At 37.6% G+C, this 13,499-nt stretch overlaps 1 protein-coding gene across 2 annotated transcripts; it reads right to left on the reverse strand.

Moving 5' to 3' along the window:
- Positions 1–14: 14 nt before the first annotated feature.
- On the reverse strand, positions 15–11,621 carry hoxd4a (homeobox D4a). Of its 2 annotated transcripts, XM_084688640.1 has the most exons (4): positions 10,187–11,621; positions 9,703–9,799; positions 1,804–1,864; positions 15–100 (listed from the first exon to the last, which is right to left on the reverse strand). In XM_084688640.1, exons 1-3 carry the CDS (start codon positions 10,653–10,655, stop codon positions 1,855–1,857), a joined length of 576 nt encoding a protein of 191 aa, XP_084544766.1. In that variant the 5' UTR covers positions 10,656–11,621; the 3' UTR covers positions 15–100; positions 1,804–1,854. The 2 variants fall into 2 exon arrangements, with proteins under 2 accessions (XP_084544766.1, XP_084544765.1); XM_084688639.1 differs by lacking the exons at positions 15–100; positions 1,804–1,864 and having other exon boundaries at positions 9,474–9,799.
- Positions 11,622–13,499: the final 1,878 nt, after the last annotated feature.

The following is a 13,499-nucleotide window of genomic DNA, read 5'->3' on the forward strand; positions in this document are numbered from 1 at the left end:
TGAGAATTCAGAGCATAAAGGCCAGTGTAGCTCTATCCAATGGCATGGATGTTCTTGTACCACGTGATTGGTGTTTCCCACCGTCTCTGGGTTCCGTGACCTAGGAGGAGAACAGTTTTTTAGGCTTATTGTTGAACTATATTTGAGCCATAAAAGCCATGAGTATACGAGTACTTCTTGCTGAAATATGATTCAGTCTTCATAAATGAGTTACATTTAACCAATTGCCAGTATCCCGGATTCTTAACTGTGTCTTATTCCATTAACTGAACATATATGACTCCAGGGCATAAACAGAGATCATCTCCCGAAGCCCTTCTCCATACTCTCCCTTTCAAAACATTTGGCATTTGAGAAACAAAAGAGTTAAAGTTTAACCTGTGATTCAAGACTCTTTGTGTAACCCACTTTAGAAACGAGCTGAATCAGCATTTGAGGTCGACACAATAACCCTTTCACTATATTTCAAAACCCCAACAGACAAGATAATCTCTTTCTTCACCTCAACATACATGTATCTCTGCTGAATTCAAGTCGAATGCGAAGCCTGGCCTATACATTGTATGTATGTATATAAGCTTTAAGAGGGACATTTTGAGACACTATGTTGTTATTGTGCTCTATAACCAAGTATATTTTTAAATTTTACACATTTTTATACATTTTATACATTTTTAAAACTAACTATTTTATGCTACTGGGGGCTAGTGATGCCTAGCGAATAATTTCCTATCTAATATTTTCACTCTATATTGGAACGCCCGTAGGGTAAATCTCCGTATAAATACCCTTTTAAAACGAGAGCATTGAATAAAGGACCTATTTGGAGCCTACAGCTAGTCAAAACCTCACACAATTTAACATACTTAATAATGTTAGAAAGTCTTATAGGCTACGTGAAGTAGGCCTACAGAAATGAAGACAACCATATACAGTAGCCGAAAACAGTCTTTGCGCAGTGCATAACAATTCACCTGTCATGGTGGACCGCAACAAAATTTATGACCACAAATGTTATGGTCGTAAACGCCTTGGAGAGGAATGAAAGGAAAAACCCCTTAAGACTGGCCACCCTCAGAAGTGTAAAACTAAGCGTAGGAGGAAGGCAAGCAGAAGAATTTCATACTCCGCAACTTCTCTATGTAAGAGTCCTTCCGTAGCCTATAAATGGTGCCTCGACAATCATTCTTCATTGCATAAACTGAGCTCGTGCAAAGGCTAGAAACATTTGCCAAAAAAAATACATTCATTTGTAAAGGAAGGCATCGGTATCGAAGAAAAGGAAATACTGAATATGGAGTAAAATGGTCTGACTGGTGAAATTTTGTCGAATCTGATTATATCGTTTTATTTACATTGTGTGACTACACACGAAGTTGTTTATAAATGTGTCTTTTGGATCTCTGTATTGGTTGTAGTTTTAGTTATGTTGAGTGTTAAATTTAGGCCTAGATTAGTTTACGGTTTGATCTTGCTCGAACATACTTGCGTTCACGAGATTAACTGATGAAATTATTTTTGCGAGCTATGTTTGGATGCTTGAACAATCTTAAAGGACGATAGGCAGCACCATAGTCCACATGGACTGTGTTTTCTCCCCTTAACTGCGGCTTTACTTATTTTAAATTGTTACAGTAACGATTAGCACAGAGAGAAGGCCTAAGGCCCAGATTAATATAACCTACCTCAATTTGATTAGGCAGGAACAATGAAGTACGTAATAAACTGTATTTAATTCGATGTATTCAAAAAAAATGTGACTGTTTGATATTGAATTGATTGAAAAAATACATTTTTTCTCACCGTATTTTGTGCGAATCCTTTGTATTTTCCCTCACGCGTTCATCATTGCTTTCACCTGGACCTGAAAAAGAAAACAGTGCATTGTTTAAATAAACCGCTATCCACCTCCATTGCAAACATTCGATTAAAATGAAATGCAATACGGCCTAGTGTGGGTTTAAAGGCTATCAAGTGCCATTTGGATTTAGATTGCTGTGGCATAGCCACATATGGAATCTTTGTATAATTTAGGCCTATTTAACTTCAACTTCACAACACATTTGTGGTATCAGTTGTTACGCATTCATATTTTATTTAGAGATAGGCCTATGTACCCCCCCCCCCCCCCAAAAAAAAAAAAAATAGATGATCATCTCTTGGTCTGTGCAAACCATTCTCTCTCATAAACGGTTAGCTTTGGGGGAGAAAAGTCTTAGCTGGCAATTCTACACAAAGAACAGTCGTCCAAAATATTTAGCAGTCATAAGCCTTTTGGGTGACCTTTGGCTCTTCAGCAATAACTCAAAGATTAATGAACAACGAGAGGAAGGGACACAAGTTAGCCACATTGAAATCCTAACCACAGAACTTTTCACAAGTGTTTTAAATCACAAACCCTGGCTGAGACTCGGGAGCTTGGTGTCCTAATTTTGGAGTTTAACATCAGAAATAAGCAGTTACTGCTATGTTTCTTGAACTTTTAACACTCGCGTTTTAGCACAAATGTCTCGTATCTGATGTATTTGAGAATAGTATATCTCCGTTTTTTCTTATAAATATGGGGTTGCATCCACTTAAAACGGAGAAATTCATCTGAGACTGTTGGTAAAATGTTAGGTTTTAAGTGGGCTACTTTGGAGGGCGTATAGTTCGGCCAGACATGGTTCTCTTTTGAGACAACAATGTTTCTCGCCCACGCACTGTTACGGTAAGTTTGGTATATACAATGGAAATTGCTCTGGGAATTGTATTTAAAATGTAGGACAAGTGTTATTAGCCTACTTCATCCTTCTTCTCAAGCAGTCACTCGTTTCGAGTATCTGGTAAAAACCTTCACTTTGTTTACGTACGGAAATCGAGGTAGACATTGCTTTAGTGGATCTTACAACCTAATGTCTCTCCGAATACTTTTTACATTTTAACCTTTAACCATGTGATAATAATATTATGTATTCACTGTTTAAATGGTAAAACATGTTGTATTCACTGTTTAAATTGTAAAACATTTATACATTAAGGTCAATGTTATGTGGTTGCTGCTCTATATAGGCTAGTTGATTGACTTGAAAGTAATTTGATTCTTACGCTATTTTGGCTGGTGGTTCTTTCAAAAAGAAAAGTGGTAAAAATTAAAGACTTAAAATATATCACATCTCTTCATCTAATATTTCTTTGTTGCCTATTTAATGTTGACAGCAGCTTTCTCAGTAGGGTTAGTGTAGTCAAAAATACATGCTAGATAATTCAAAAGAAGTTGAAGGTAGCTGTCACAACAATAGCAATGAAAACAATTGCATATAGCCTATGTAATGTGTTATTTTATAATCCTGTGCTTATTCCATAAAATAATTGAAATTAAATAGTGATACACATATAGGCTATATGCAACCAAAATAAACATATGCTACTGTTGGAATTTACTTGATCAACAAATTATAATGCTGCGTTTAATGTTTGCTATTGTTTCCTAACCAGCAATTTTCCAAATATTTTTTAATACAGAGTCAACCATCAAAATCAATGTATAACAATGGTAACATTGCAGGTTAACGAAGCCATATAGTTGAAACCAAATAAATCATGTCTAACATCACTGTGCCGATAAGACAACAAATTAATGTGATTTACGATCTAACAATCTGTAAGTCAGAATGAAAAGTTTTTCTGCATCTTTCTTTCCTTGAAGTCAGTTTTCATAAAAATGCGAAATCAGCTGAAAACCTACCATCAAAATACATCTGTCCAAAGTAACCTTTCAAACGGAGATTCTAAATTGTGAATACACCTCGAAATTCCATATCTGGTCCTTATGACTCTAGTTACCGGCGAGGACGGTATTAATAAAGATCTCCTCCTTTGAATGGAATACATCATATTTATTCTCTCGCATTATGTAAAACCATGGTTAAAGGTTGCATTTTGCCATGCAATTGCTTACCTGCAGTGTCAATTTATCATACCAATGCTGCTCAGTCTCAATTCCTTTCCATGCAGTCTCTAGGATATATCCTTCACCCTTTGTCTGCAGACAATACTGTCCTAAACCTGATCTTGCTGTTTTTCAGACATTTCCATATACCAATGCAGACAGTATTCCCGATAGAATGGAAAGACTCACGTTCAACTACCAATAAAAAACGAAGAAGGTATCCTTATTCCAGAAAAAACGTTGCTGGCAATCAATCACCCACTGAAATATACTGCAATTCTGAACAGTATCACAGTTGGAGCAAACATTAGGATTAGGGGTGTTTCGGAACCTTTATGATGACAAATAAAGCCACAGCTTTAAAATACAAGCATATTTGTTCACGTGATCCAGATGCCAGATTGTTCTGATTGAGGCTGCTTCTTCAACCAAGCCTTACCTCACAAATCCATTTTTAAATGGAAGAGTATACATTTCATTATCTGTGATGAAAATGCAACGTTGTCATAGGGTTTTTCTCGTTTACATCTTTCCTCTGCATGAATACAGAGAAAGGGTTGTCCTTACTGGCACACACTTACATGACTCGAGTTAAGAGTTCGTTATGAGACTATTTGCTTCACACTTTATCGTGTTTATGGTTGTTACAATGGTCTATGCATGTTCATCTTTTGCTCTGACAATTTTACAGTTATCACCCTGTAAATTGGCATGATTTGTGTCCAATTCCAAGTCCAATTCCTTCTACACTGTATTTTGCCAAATACATCTGGGGTGTTAAAATACTAAGGAAGCATTTTCATTTGTTGATTTCCATTTGGATTTCTCATTGCTACTGCTTTTTAACATTCGATACCGGACGGACACTAACCAACACAAAGGTCTGTTTCGTATTAATTTGGAAATATTTACAAAGTGACGAATGAATAATAGTCTAATGTTTGGGCATATAGTAAAAAAAGGTCCTAGATTGTATTCAAATAAACACGTTGTGAGCCCCCTTTTGTCTCCTGTGTCTATTTTGCTCCCAGCTCACACATGGTATTTTAAAGAACAACACGGGAAATGGAAGAAACATTTTCTTTCTATAATCACTGTTTTCGATGTAAACATCTTCAAAGGACAATTTGCCAGAAAAAAAGTCAATTGGAAGATGGAGCTGTGGAGCCATAAAGCCGGTGGGGAAACTGGCCGAAGTACCGTGCACCGTGGAAGAGACGCTGGAGCAGCGACGAAGCATATGTTCGGGGGGTAATAAAAGTGAAAGATTTACAGTCTTCGCCCGGCCCCCCAACAGCCTCACACCCTTTCAGGAATTACTGAGAATGATTTACAACGAGTCAGATAACTGTCAACCCGTTCAAATACAACTTCCACAACTCAAGGAAATACATTTCGTATTACTACGATAACCATTAAAACACAGTTAAAGACGCGGTATTGTCCAAACGAAGGAGAAGGATTCCCTTGATATTTGCGGTTATATTCACCTATCGAAGGCCTTTTGACGCTTTCCACACACAAAAAGCAATAGTCTAACAAACATATTTCACCGACATTAAGCCTCTTTTTCTGCCCTTTACAATAAGTGAATGAATGGGTTTTTACGACTTTCTGAAGGGGCCTTATACACCCCACCAAAACAAACCAAAATCGTACAAACCATTCTCATAACACAGCAAAATATATGTAGTAAATATATAGTATAACATATTCCCATTTGTCCTCACTCAGTATCCAAAGGGATACCTTTGCATTCTCTAAAATACTCTCCTCCAAAATATTGACACTGCTGACCATTTCAATAGGTTTCTTCTCATAGAAAGCAGAGCATTGAGGAGACTATTACAAGTTCAGTCTGTCGAAGGCGCACATCAAAGGGCACTATTTATCAAATATCTGACAGATATGGTCATTTACCATCTTACTCAAAAAAAAAGAGGCTGAAATATTTACCTACCAAGCTTCCATTGGTTCAGATGCTGTGCTAAAGAGATGGCTACAGTTGCGTTGAGTATCAGACCGTTTGGATATTATTTTCTTGGGATCTCTTCAGTTTTCAAGTCTGATAGAGTCCTTGCGATTAATGACGACGCCGTGTTTCTAGGGGACGTGCTGCATTAATTATTTAGACAATCACGTGGTCAGAAATAGAGAGAGGAGCTGTATAGTCTCCGAATTATATCTTCGAATGCAGACAGCGCAGTTTAATACATCTTAAGGGGCTGTCTTGCTTGGCGAAGACAGTTTCTACGAACAGCTGGAAATCAAATATGGCCGTATGAAAGCCATTGTGAGCGCGGCAATGGTGTATTCCTATTCGGTGCAGTGTCATTGAAAGCGGCACTCGGCATGGCTCTCATTTATTGCTTTCAGACATGTAGGTCAACGCACACTGCACGTTTTAGGGCTGGTCTGATATATGATTGCTTTTTCTCACATGATTCAAGAAATTCAAAATGTTCCAATGCTCTTGTCAGGCTACATCAGAGACGACTACAGGTCAATATTCATGTCTCAAAACATTGACTTGCACTTTCAACATAAAATGAAGAATTTAATTTCACATAAGCTGTGATACTTTGTCATTGACAATGCCATGTTTCTGTCAATGTCAACCACTGTTATATATCGGTTGGGATGGGACAAGCGTCATTTTGCATCATTACCATGGTTTGCCATTATATGATAGCCTATAGTAAAATTGAATTTGATAAGAGGGTAGCATATTCGATATAATAAGGTGAATATGTTTCAATAGCCTAAATATGTGCCCATTGAAGCAAACCGAATATAGCCTCCATGCACAGTCTCCAGTGCGCACGCACAGTTACATTCATATTCCCACACGCACGCACGCACACATGCACACGCACAGACAGTATCTCTCTATCTTTCTGTCGTTCTGTCTCTCACAAACACACAAACATTATTTCTTTCTCTCACACATAAATGCGCGTGCATGCACACACGCACACAATGTCCTACAAGCCCATATCTGCCCCAGTGTGAGCAGTTAGATGGGCCCTGGACAAATTCAGATGTGGCCTGTCATTTAACTCATGTATTTGTACCACTTTCACATGAAGACGTATATGTCCCAAATCTCTTGCCACCTGGGTGAGCCTTTGCATCTTTACAAAGACTGAGACCAGAGTGAGGCGGGTTTTTGTGTCAGCCGAAAGAGTTTCAAAACGTGTCATCTACTTATTTCGAGCCTTGCTCGGTATCCCGGAGATATATACCAGTTTCTCAAACATCTCTCAGTCTAGTACTAGTGCTGGTATATAGGCTTTAGCCGATTGACCAGATCTTGGGATCGATGTTTGATCCCCGCGGTGACTGTCACTCTTGGAAGAGGTCATAGAATGGTACAAAGCTTGCTGTACCTTTCAGGAACTATGTTCTTGTTATGGTGAACCACAAAATAAATGTTTCTCGTGTAATGTTAAAGGCAGGATGAGCGCGAAACCTTAACTAGACAACCAATAGGATATGCCTCAAAATCCACGGTTTCAGACCGTTCCTTCTTGTGTATAAACAAATAATTTGAGTAGGCTATATTGTTTACTTGGCCTAAAGGAGTTAATTGCATTGGCCCATGTATCTGCATGGTTTATTGAACTAACTTTAAACAACAAGGTAATGCAAATGTTCACAACATTTTGAGTTCGAGGCTTAGAGCCTACTCCCAGCAGCCTAAAACAGCACAACTGCTATAGAACGTCTAACAGATGGCTTGACACTAACGTGATTACAGAGTCCAAATCATTGTTTAGACAAACAAATTGTAAATATTATTTAAAATAGATGCATGCATCTCGAATCAAAGTCAGTGTCTCAACTCTAGAATGCATATCAAGTAGAAATCTTTATTTTTCCAATAAACTTTCCAAACAACAACTGGATGCACGATACAAGATAAAAAGTGTGTACAAAAATAAAATCAGAGATATTGCATATTAACATAGTGACACACAAATACATAAACTTTTGGGGTGCATCTGGTTGAATAAATATTGGCCTTTAAAATAACGTAAGTTTAACCATGGTATACAATTCAATAGTCTATTGCGTCTCAAACTAGTGGGGAAAAGTCCTTAAATGAAACTCAATGCGAATAGCTCCTGAAAGGCTGTAGGTCCGGCGGGTCAAGGGTTTAGAGGTCAGTCCTCGCGGCTGAAATCTGTCTAAGGGATAGAGACAGTGTCCTCTGGATGAACCTGCAGCTGAAGCTTTGTCGAACTTCAGTTGAAATACCTTTTCAACTCCTCATCGTGAAGACTTCAGAGAGAAGACGTCTTCGCAATGTGTGAGCTCCTTGCTTTTTGTAAGGAGGACAATGATAGGAATAATACAAGAATATCTGTCTTAAGACATGACATGAATGCCTCGGATTTGTCGTGTGTAAATGGAGGGCTATGGTTAGATTTTAGCAGCTAAGCTTAGGCCTATTTACTAAACTATTTTACCTTGCATACAAATTTAACCATGCTCATAATTCACAACAGTTTTAAACGTATTTAGCCTAAAATAAATGTTCATCACATATGTTTAAAACTGTTGTGTACAATAAATGTACAAATATATTTAAATAAATAATAATAATGAAATGTAAACACTACATTGGGGAAAACATCACCTTTTCTCAAATTCTAGTTTTATTTCTGTTTTATTTGATTGCTGGTCCAAAACTAACGAATCACAACTAACACATATCAAATTGTTACCATGCAGGAACAAGAGGACTTTCGTGTAAGAATTTCAGATGCCATGGGAGAGCCTTTTAAAATGTACATTGTTTACAAGGATGTCAAGGGAGATTTATAACCATCTAGGGGCACTCAGAATTGTTAACTAACGGGAATGTCTTAATTGAAGATTAAAATTATGCGGGTTTATACAAGTTTATTGTATCAAACTATAGGCCTTTTTGCGTCCACAATTTGATGTCCCATTGCATCTTCTAAAAAACACTGAATTGAATATTGTAGTTTGGTTGGCAAATTAATATCTTGATATTGATATAGGCAACGAATGTGTCTATGGATGTTGTCTAATTTCACATTTAACTAGGCTACATTGTGCAACACATTTATGTAGTTTCTAATGGCTTACGCGACAATATCTTTCCAACTCAATTTGTTCAAAAAGCTCACCTGATATTACCTCTTCCCCATTTGGCATGACATTTCAGGTCGTGTTTTAACTGTGGTGAATGCACGACAGGGTGGATTATGAACTACATCCTCCAGCTTCAGCGGAGGATTGTCATAACATGTCTTCCATGTGCAGCTATCCAAAAGGAAAACGTTTTCGTTCGATTCACTGTCCTTGAATCTAAAACTCGTCCTTTGTACTCATCAGTAATAATGGTTGATTTGGACAATAATGGTTCAACACATCCGAGAATCCAACTGAATATAGGTATACGGTTGGGTAACTCTTTCATGTTAAATAGAGATTACCAAAATGCCACAATTTGAGACATGCAAAGTCAAATAGGCTACAGCGTTGTCCTTTATGTACATTTCACTAATAAAAGAGTTATAAGTTGCCATCTTATTCATAAAGTTGTAATATCAGTCTGGATTTCCTTCTGAATACTTTGTAAATGTTGGTTGGAGGATGAAGCTGATCTCCCCTTTGTATTAGGTAGTTTATGGTCTTTTTTCCATTTCATTCTTCTGTTTTGAAACCAGATTTTGATCTGTCGCTCGGAGAGACAGAGTGTGTGGGCAATCTCTATCCGCCGTCTTCTGGTCAAATACCTGTTAAAATGAAATTCCTTTTCCAATTCCAAAACTTGCTGTCTTGTGTAAGCTGTCCTTGATCGTTTGGGCTCAGGACCAATGTAATCCGTATTCACTGTGAGAGAGAAAACATGAGAGTAACTAAATGTAACCTCGCAAAATATGACAAAAAACATTTACCCGGTGCGCTCAAACTTATAAATTTAAGTTAACAATGGTTCAACTTATTCTACAAACGAACATTATTAAGTGAATATATAACTGGATGTTGTTGTTATATTTACTCTCTGAGTTGCCTGTATCAAGTATGTCATATCAGCCAATATGTCTTTTTTAAGAGCTCTATGCGACGGTCAGCGTAGCGGCCTATTTCCTCAGCAATGAAAATTTATGGCTGGTGTAATTGACGGGCCCTTCAAAGAAGCCCATAAATATTTCACGGATAAAATGCTGGACCTCAGTTGGCCCTGTGGAGAAGTGCACGGTAGAAAGTGTATCTTACCAGTAGTAACGTGAACTTTCTTCATCCAAGGGTACACTACTGCAGGCTGCTTGGCTTGTATCCCGTTTTGGTTCTTTGTGTTTTGTTGCTGTCCACAAGTCCTGGGACCAGCCATTTGGGCCGGGGCACTCTGCGTGGTCTGGTCGGTGAAAGGGCTTGGATGGCTGGTTCTCTCCTGTACATGACTCTGTGGCTGCACTGTTGAGTCCTGCACCGTGGTACACCCGAAGGGCTGCTCTGTGTAGTTTGGCCGTGGATAGATTCCTGGATGCTGGAAGTCTGTGTCCTGCGATGGACTGTAGTAGCTCGAGCCCTGGTCAGGTATATAGCTATTCTGTGAATATTCCTCACACGGAGGAAATTTTGGATCCACATACTTAGAGTTCACCAAATACGAACTCATGGCCATTAATTTCTGAAGGTAGAAAATACTAATTTTTCTCGAGTTGTCTTTTTTTCCTCCCTCCATAAAGCCCTCCTACTTGCTTTCAACTGAATAAAGTTAGGGAACCATGTGACTGAATTGGCCAATGGAGATGAAGGTAGTCCATAGACGGATAAATACACACCTAACAGCAATTTTCGCTAACTTCACAACACAGCTCAGTAATCTAATACAACTGGTTGCAAAGAGCAGCTTTACAACATTAACACAATTACAATTCAGAAGCATTCAATATATAATTTATTGGAATGACAAGTTCTCAATATTATTAAGATAGGCTAATACCATGTTATCTGAATGGAATTAGCGGTGGATAGTCTATACATTCCGATGTTATACAACAATCTGGTTAATATGTTTAATGTTCTACAATATTCAATTAAACTATAGCCAGGTTTGACAGATAAACAAACAAAAGATACAAACCCTGCCTTGCCACAAGAAGAATGGGCATAAAGCCATGGAGACAATTGAGAGAGACAGTCTTTGTCATGAAGGGGTCATCCAAATGTTACATGAATCTCATCATTTATTTTGCCTCAACGCTTTCAACAGCCTCTCGTAATAAAAGAGTTATATTCTAACTGAATTGCCATAACCTCATGACTCCCCGGTGTAAACGTGTTGAAATAGTTTATGTCATGCTTTGTTTCTGTAATGTGGACTATTTGATCTCAAACGGATCGTTAATACACATGTGGGCTAAATGATTCAAAGTTGTATAATTCCTCAGATTTCATAGTTTAATTGTCCATTGACATGACGACATTTATTGATAGGCTACAGCTTTGTGGCAGTACATGTAAAATGTGTTCAGTGAGCATTCCAATATAAAAAAATGATGATTCCCGTAAACTGTTTTTCAGTAATCTCAACATCGAATATTTTGTTTATAATGTTTTACTGTAACACTATAACATCCGTGTAATGGACATGAACGTCACATCCTCTCATGACCAAGATCTAGAGAAAAATCATATGAGTCGATGTTTTTGCATCGACCATATACTCCCCTAGGATCGAATCTGTGACTATAGTTTCATCACACAAATTCGGTTCTACAGGGTATATATAGACGACGGAATATTTGCTGTATATTATGTTCCAACTAATATACTAATACACACAATGTGTAACATTGTGTTTTTAACTAATTGTGTTAGCCAAACATCACTGCTCCAAATATTCAGCTACGACAGCCCACTGTAAATAACACTGGGATATCATACAACATGAAGACCTATATTCGATTAGGCCTGTGTTCCATTCGTTTATAGCATACACCGGATGAAACAGGATTGTGGAAAGGGCCAATGGTTTGCTAAATGGGATGAAGACATTATATTGAATGACATGTAGGCTAAACTCAGGTTTTCCAGCAGGCTATATCCAACGTCTGAAGCTTGACAGTTGAGTGGACACATACGGCAAAAGGCCAAAGGACATGGGTCAAACTAAATCATTTACAAACATATCAAAAAGTTCAATTATTTGTATTTAGTCGACAGCTCAGAGTCCAAAAGTTCACGAATTCCTCGTGACCCATCCGTTACCGTCTACTGCAGCTCTGGGGTCATGGGAAGGCGGAGGCTACCGAAATACGTCCTCGTTCTATGTGATTATGCATTTATGGCCTTTCTATCGCATCATTCGTTTTATAGGCCATGCAGTTGTCTTAACAAACAATTCGCTATATCCATATTTTATAAACACATCCAAATAATAAGCAAAGACTTTAGTGGAAGGCATTCGACAACTTTGTCTATCGTCTCTCTGATAGAAATCAGTCCACAGAAACTGCCAGATAATCAGATATAGTCAGTTGCTTTGATTTTATGGCGTCCAGTAGCCTATATGTTGACTAGAGGCTTATGCTAATGACTGTATGCGTCATAGCAACATTTACATTAGTGCATTTCCAAATCATCTCGAAAGAAGCATTTGGATAAATAGTCCACAACTCATTACAAAAATATAATATAAAGATTTCAATATATTTTTTGAGAGTGGGTGACCTGCGTTTCACCTTGCCCCGCGACTTGTTCTGAGGGGGTCAAAGCCAAGATGGTCTGGGTATAGCCACAGACGAACACAAGAAAGATAACGTCAGCACTTTACACTGGCTGGTCTGTTTTCATTTTCATTCTACACATTTCATTGCAACTGTTCAATTAAAATTTTCTTAATCCATTTCTCAATAGGCCTATTAGTTAGACCACTGATAAATTGCGGAAGGTTGGTCTTATATAGCATAATTATTCTCGTTTTATTTGGGATTTTATTTTAAAAACGGCATTGATGACAGTTTCTATGGTTATTCTGGAGCCAAATAAGAGAAAGAAAATGAGCATAGACAATTGACTAACGTGAATTGCTATCTGAACACTGAGTAAAATTTAAAGAATAGATAAAAAACTATGAACATAATGCAGTCTCCATTGTGCTATTTCAAACGTGTATAAGGAAATAAAGGAATGGTCAGGCAATTGCAACATCCAAGTGATTTTGTTCTAGGGTTCAGATGATGAAAAATAAAAAATAATTGAATAAACAAACTCAATGTTTGATTAAAAAAAAGTCTGATATTTGTTACTTTCATCATTGATTTTGCCAGATAGACTAAAAGGTGTATTAGAGAGAGAGCCCTGCCCTAGGTGGCGTGATAGAGCATATACAATGCAAAGAAAGATAGGGTAAATTAGGCTCCAAAAGGTATGCATTCATAAACGAATTGTTCATTTTATTGAAAAAAAGCCATTTGCTCAACTGCTGCTTGGGCTAAATAATAGGCACGTCTTTCTTAGGTCACAGATATCTAAGTATTTTGTGATTTACTTTGATTCGTGATAAGACAAGCAAATATAAAAA

This window comes from Hypomesus nipponensis, chromosome 23 (assembly GCF_054491055.1).
Source record: "Hypomesus nipponensis isolate SF chromosome 23, ASM5449105v1, whole genome shotgun sequence".
NCBI classification, from domain to species: domain Eukaryota; kingdom Metazoa; phylum Chordata; class Actinopteri; order Osmeriformes; family Osmeridae; genus Hypomesus; species Hypomesus nipponensis.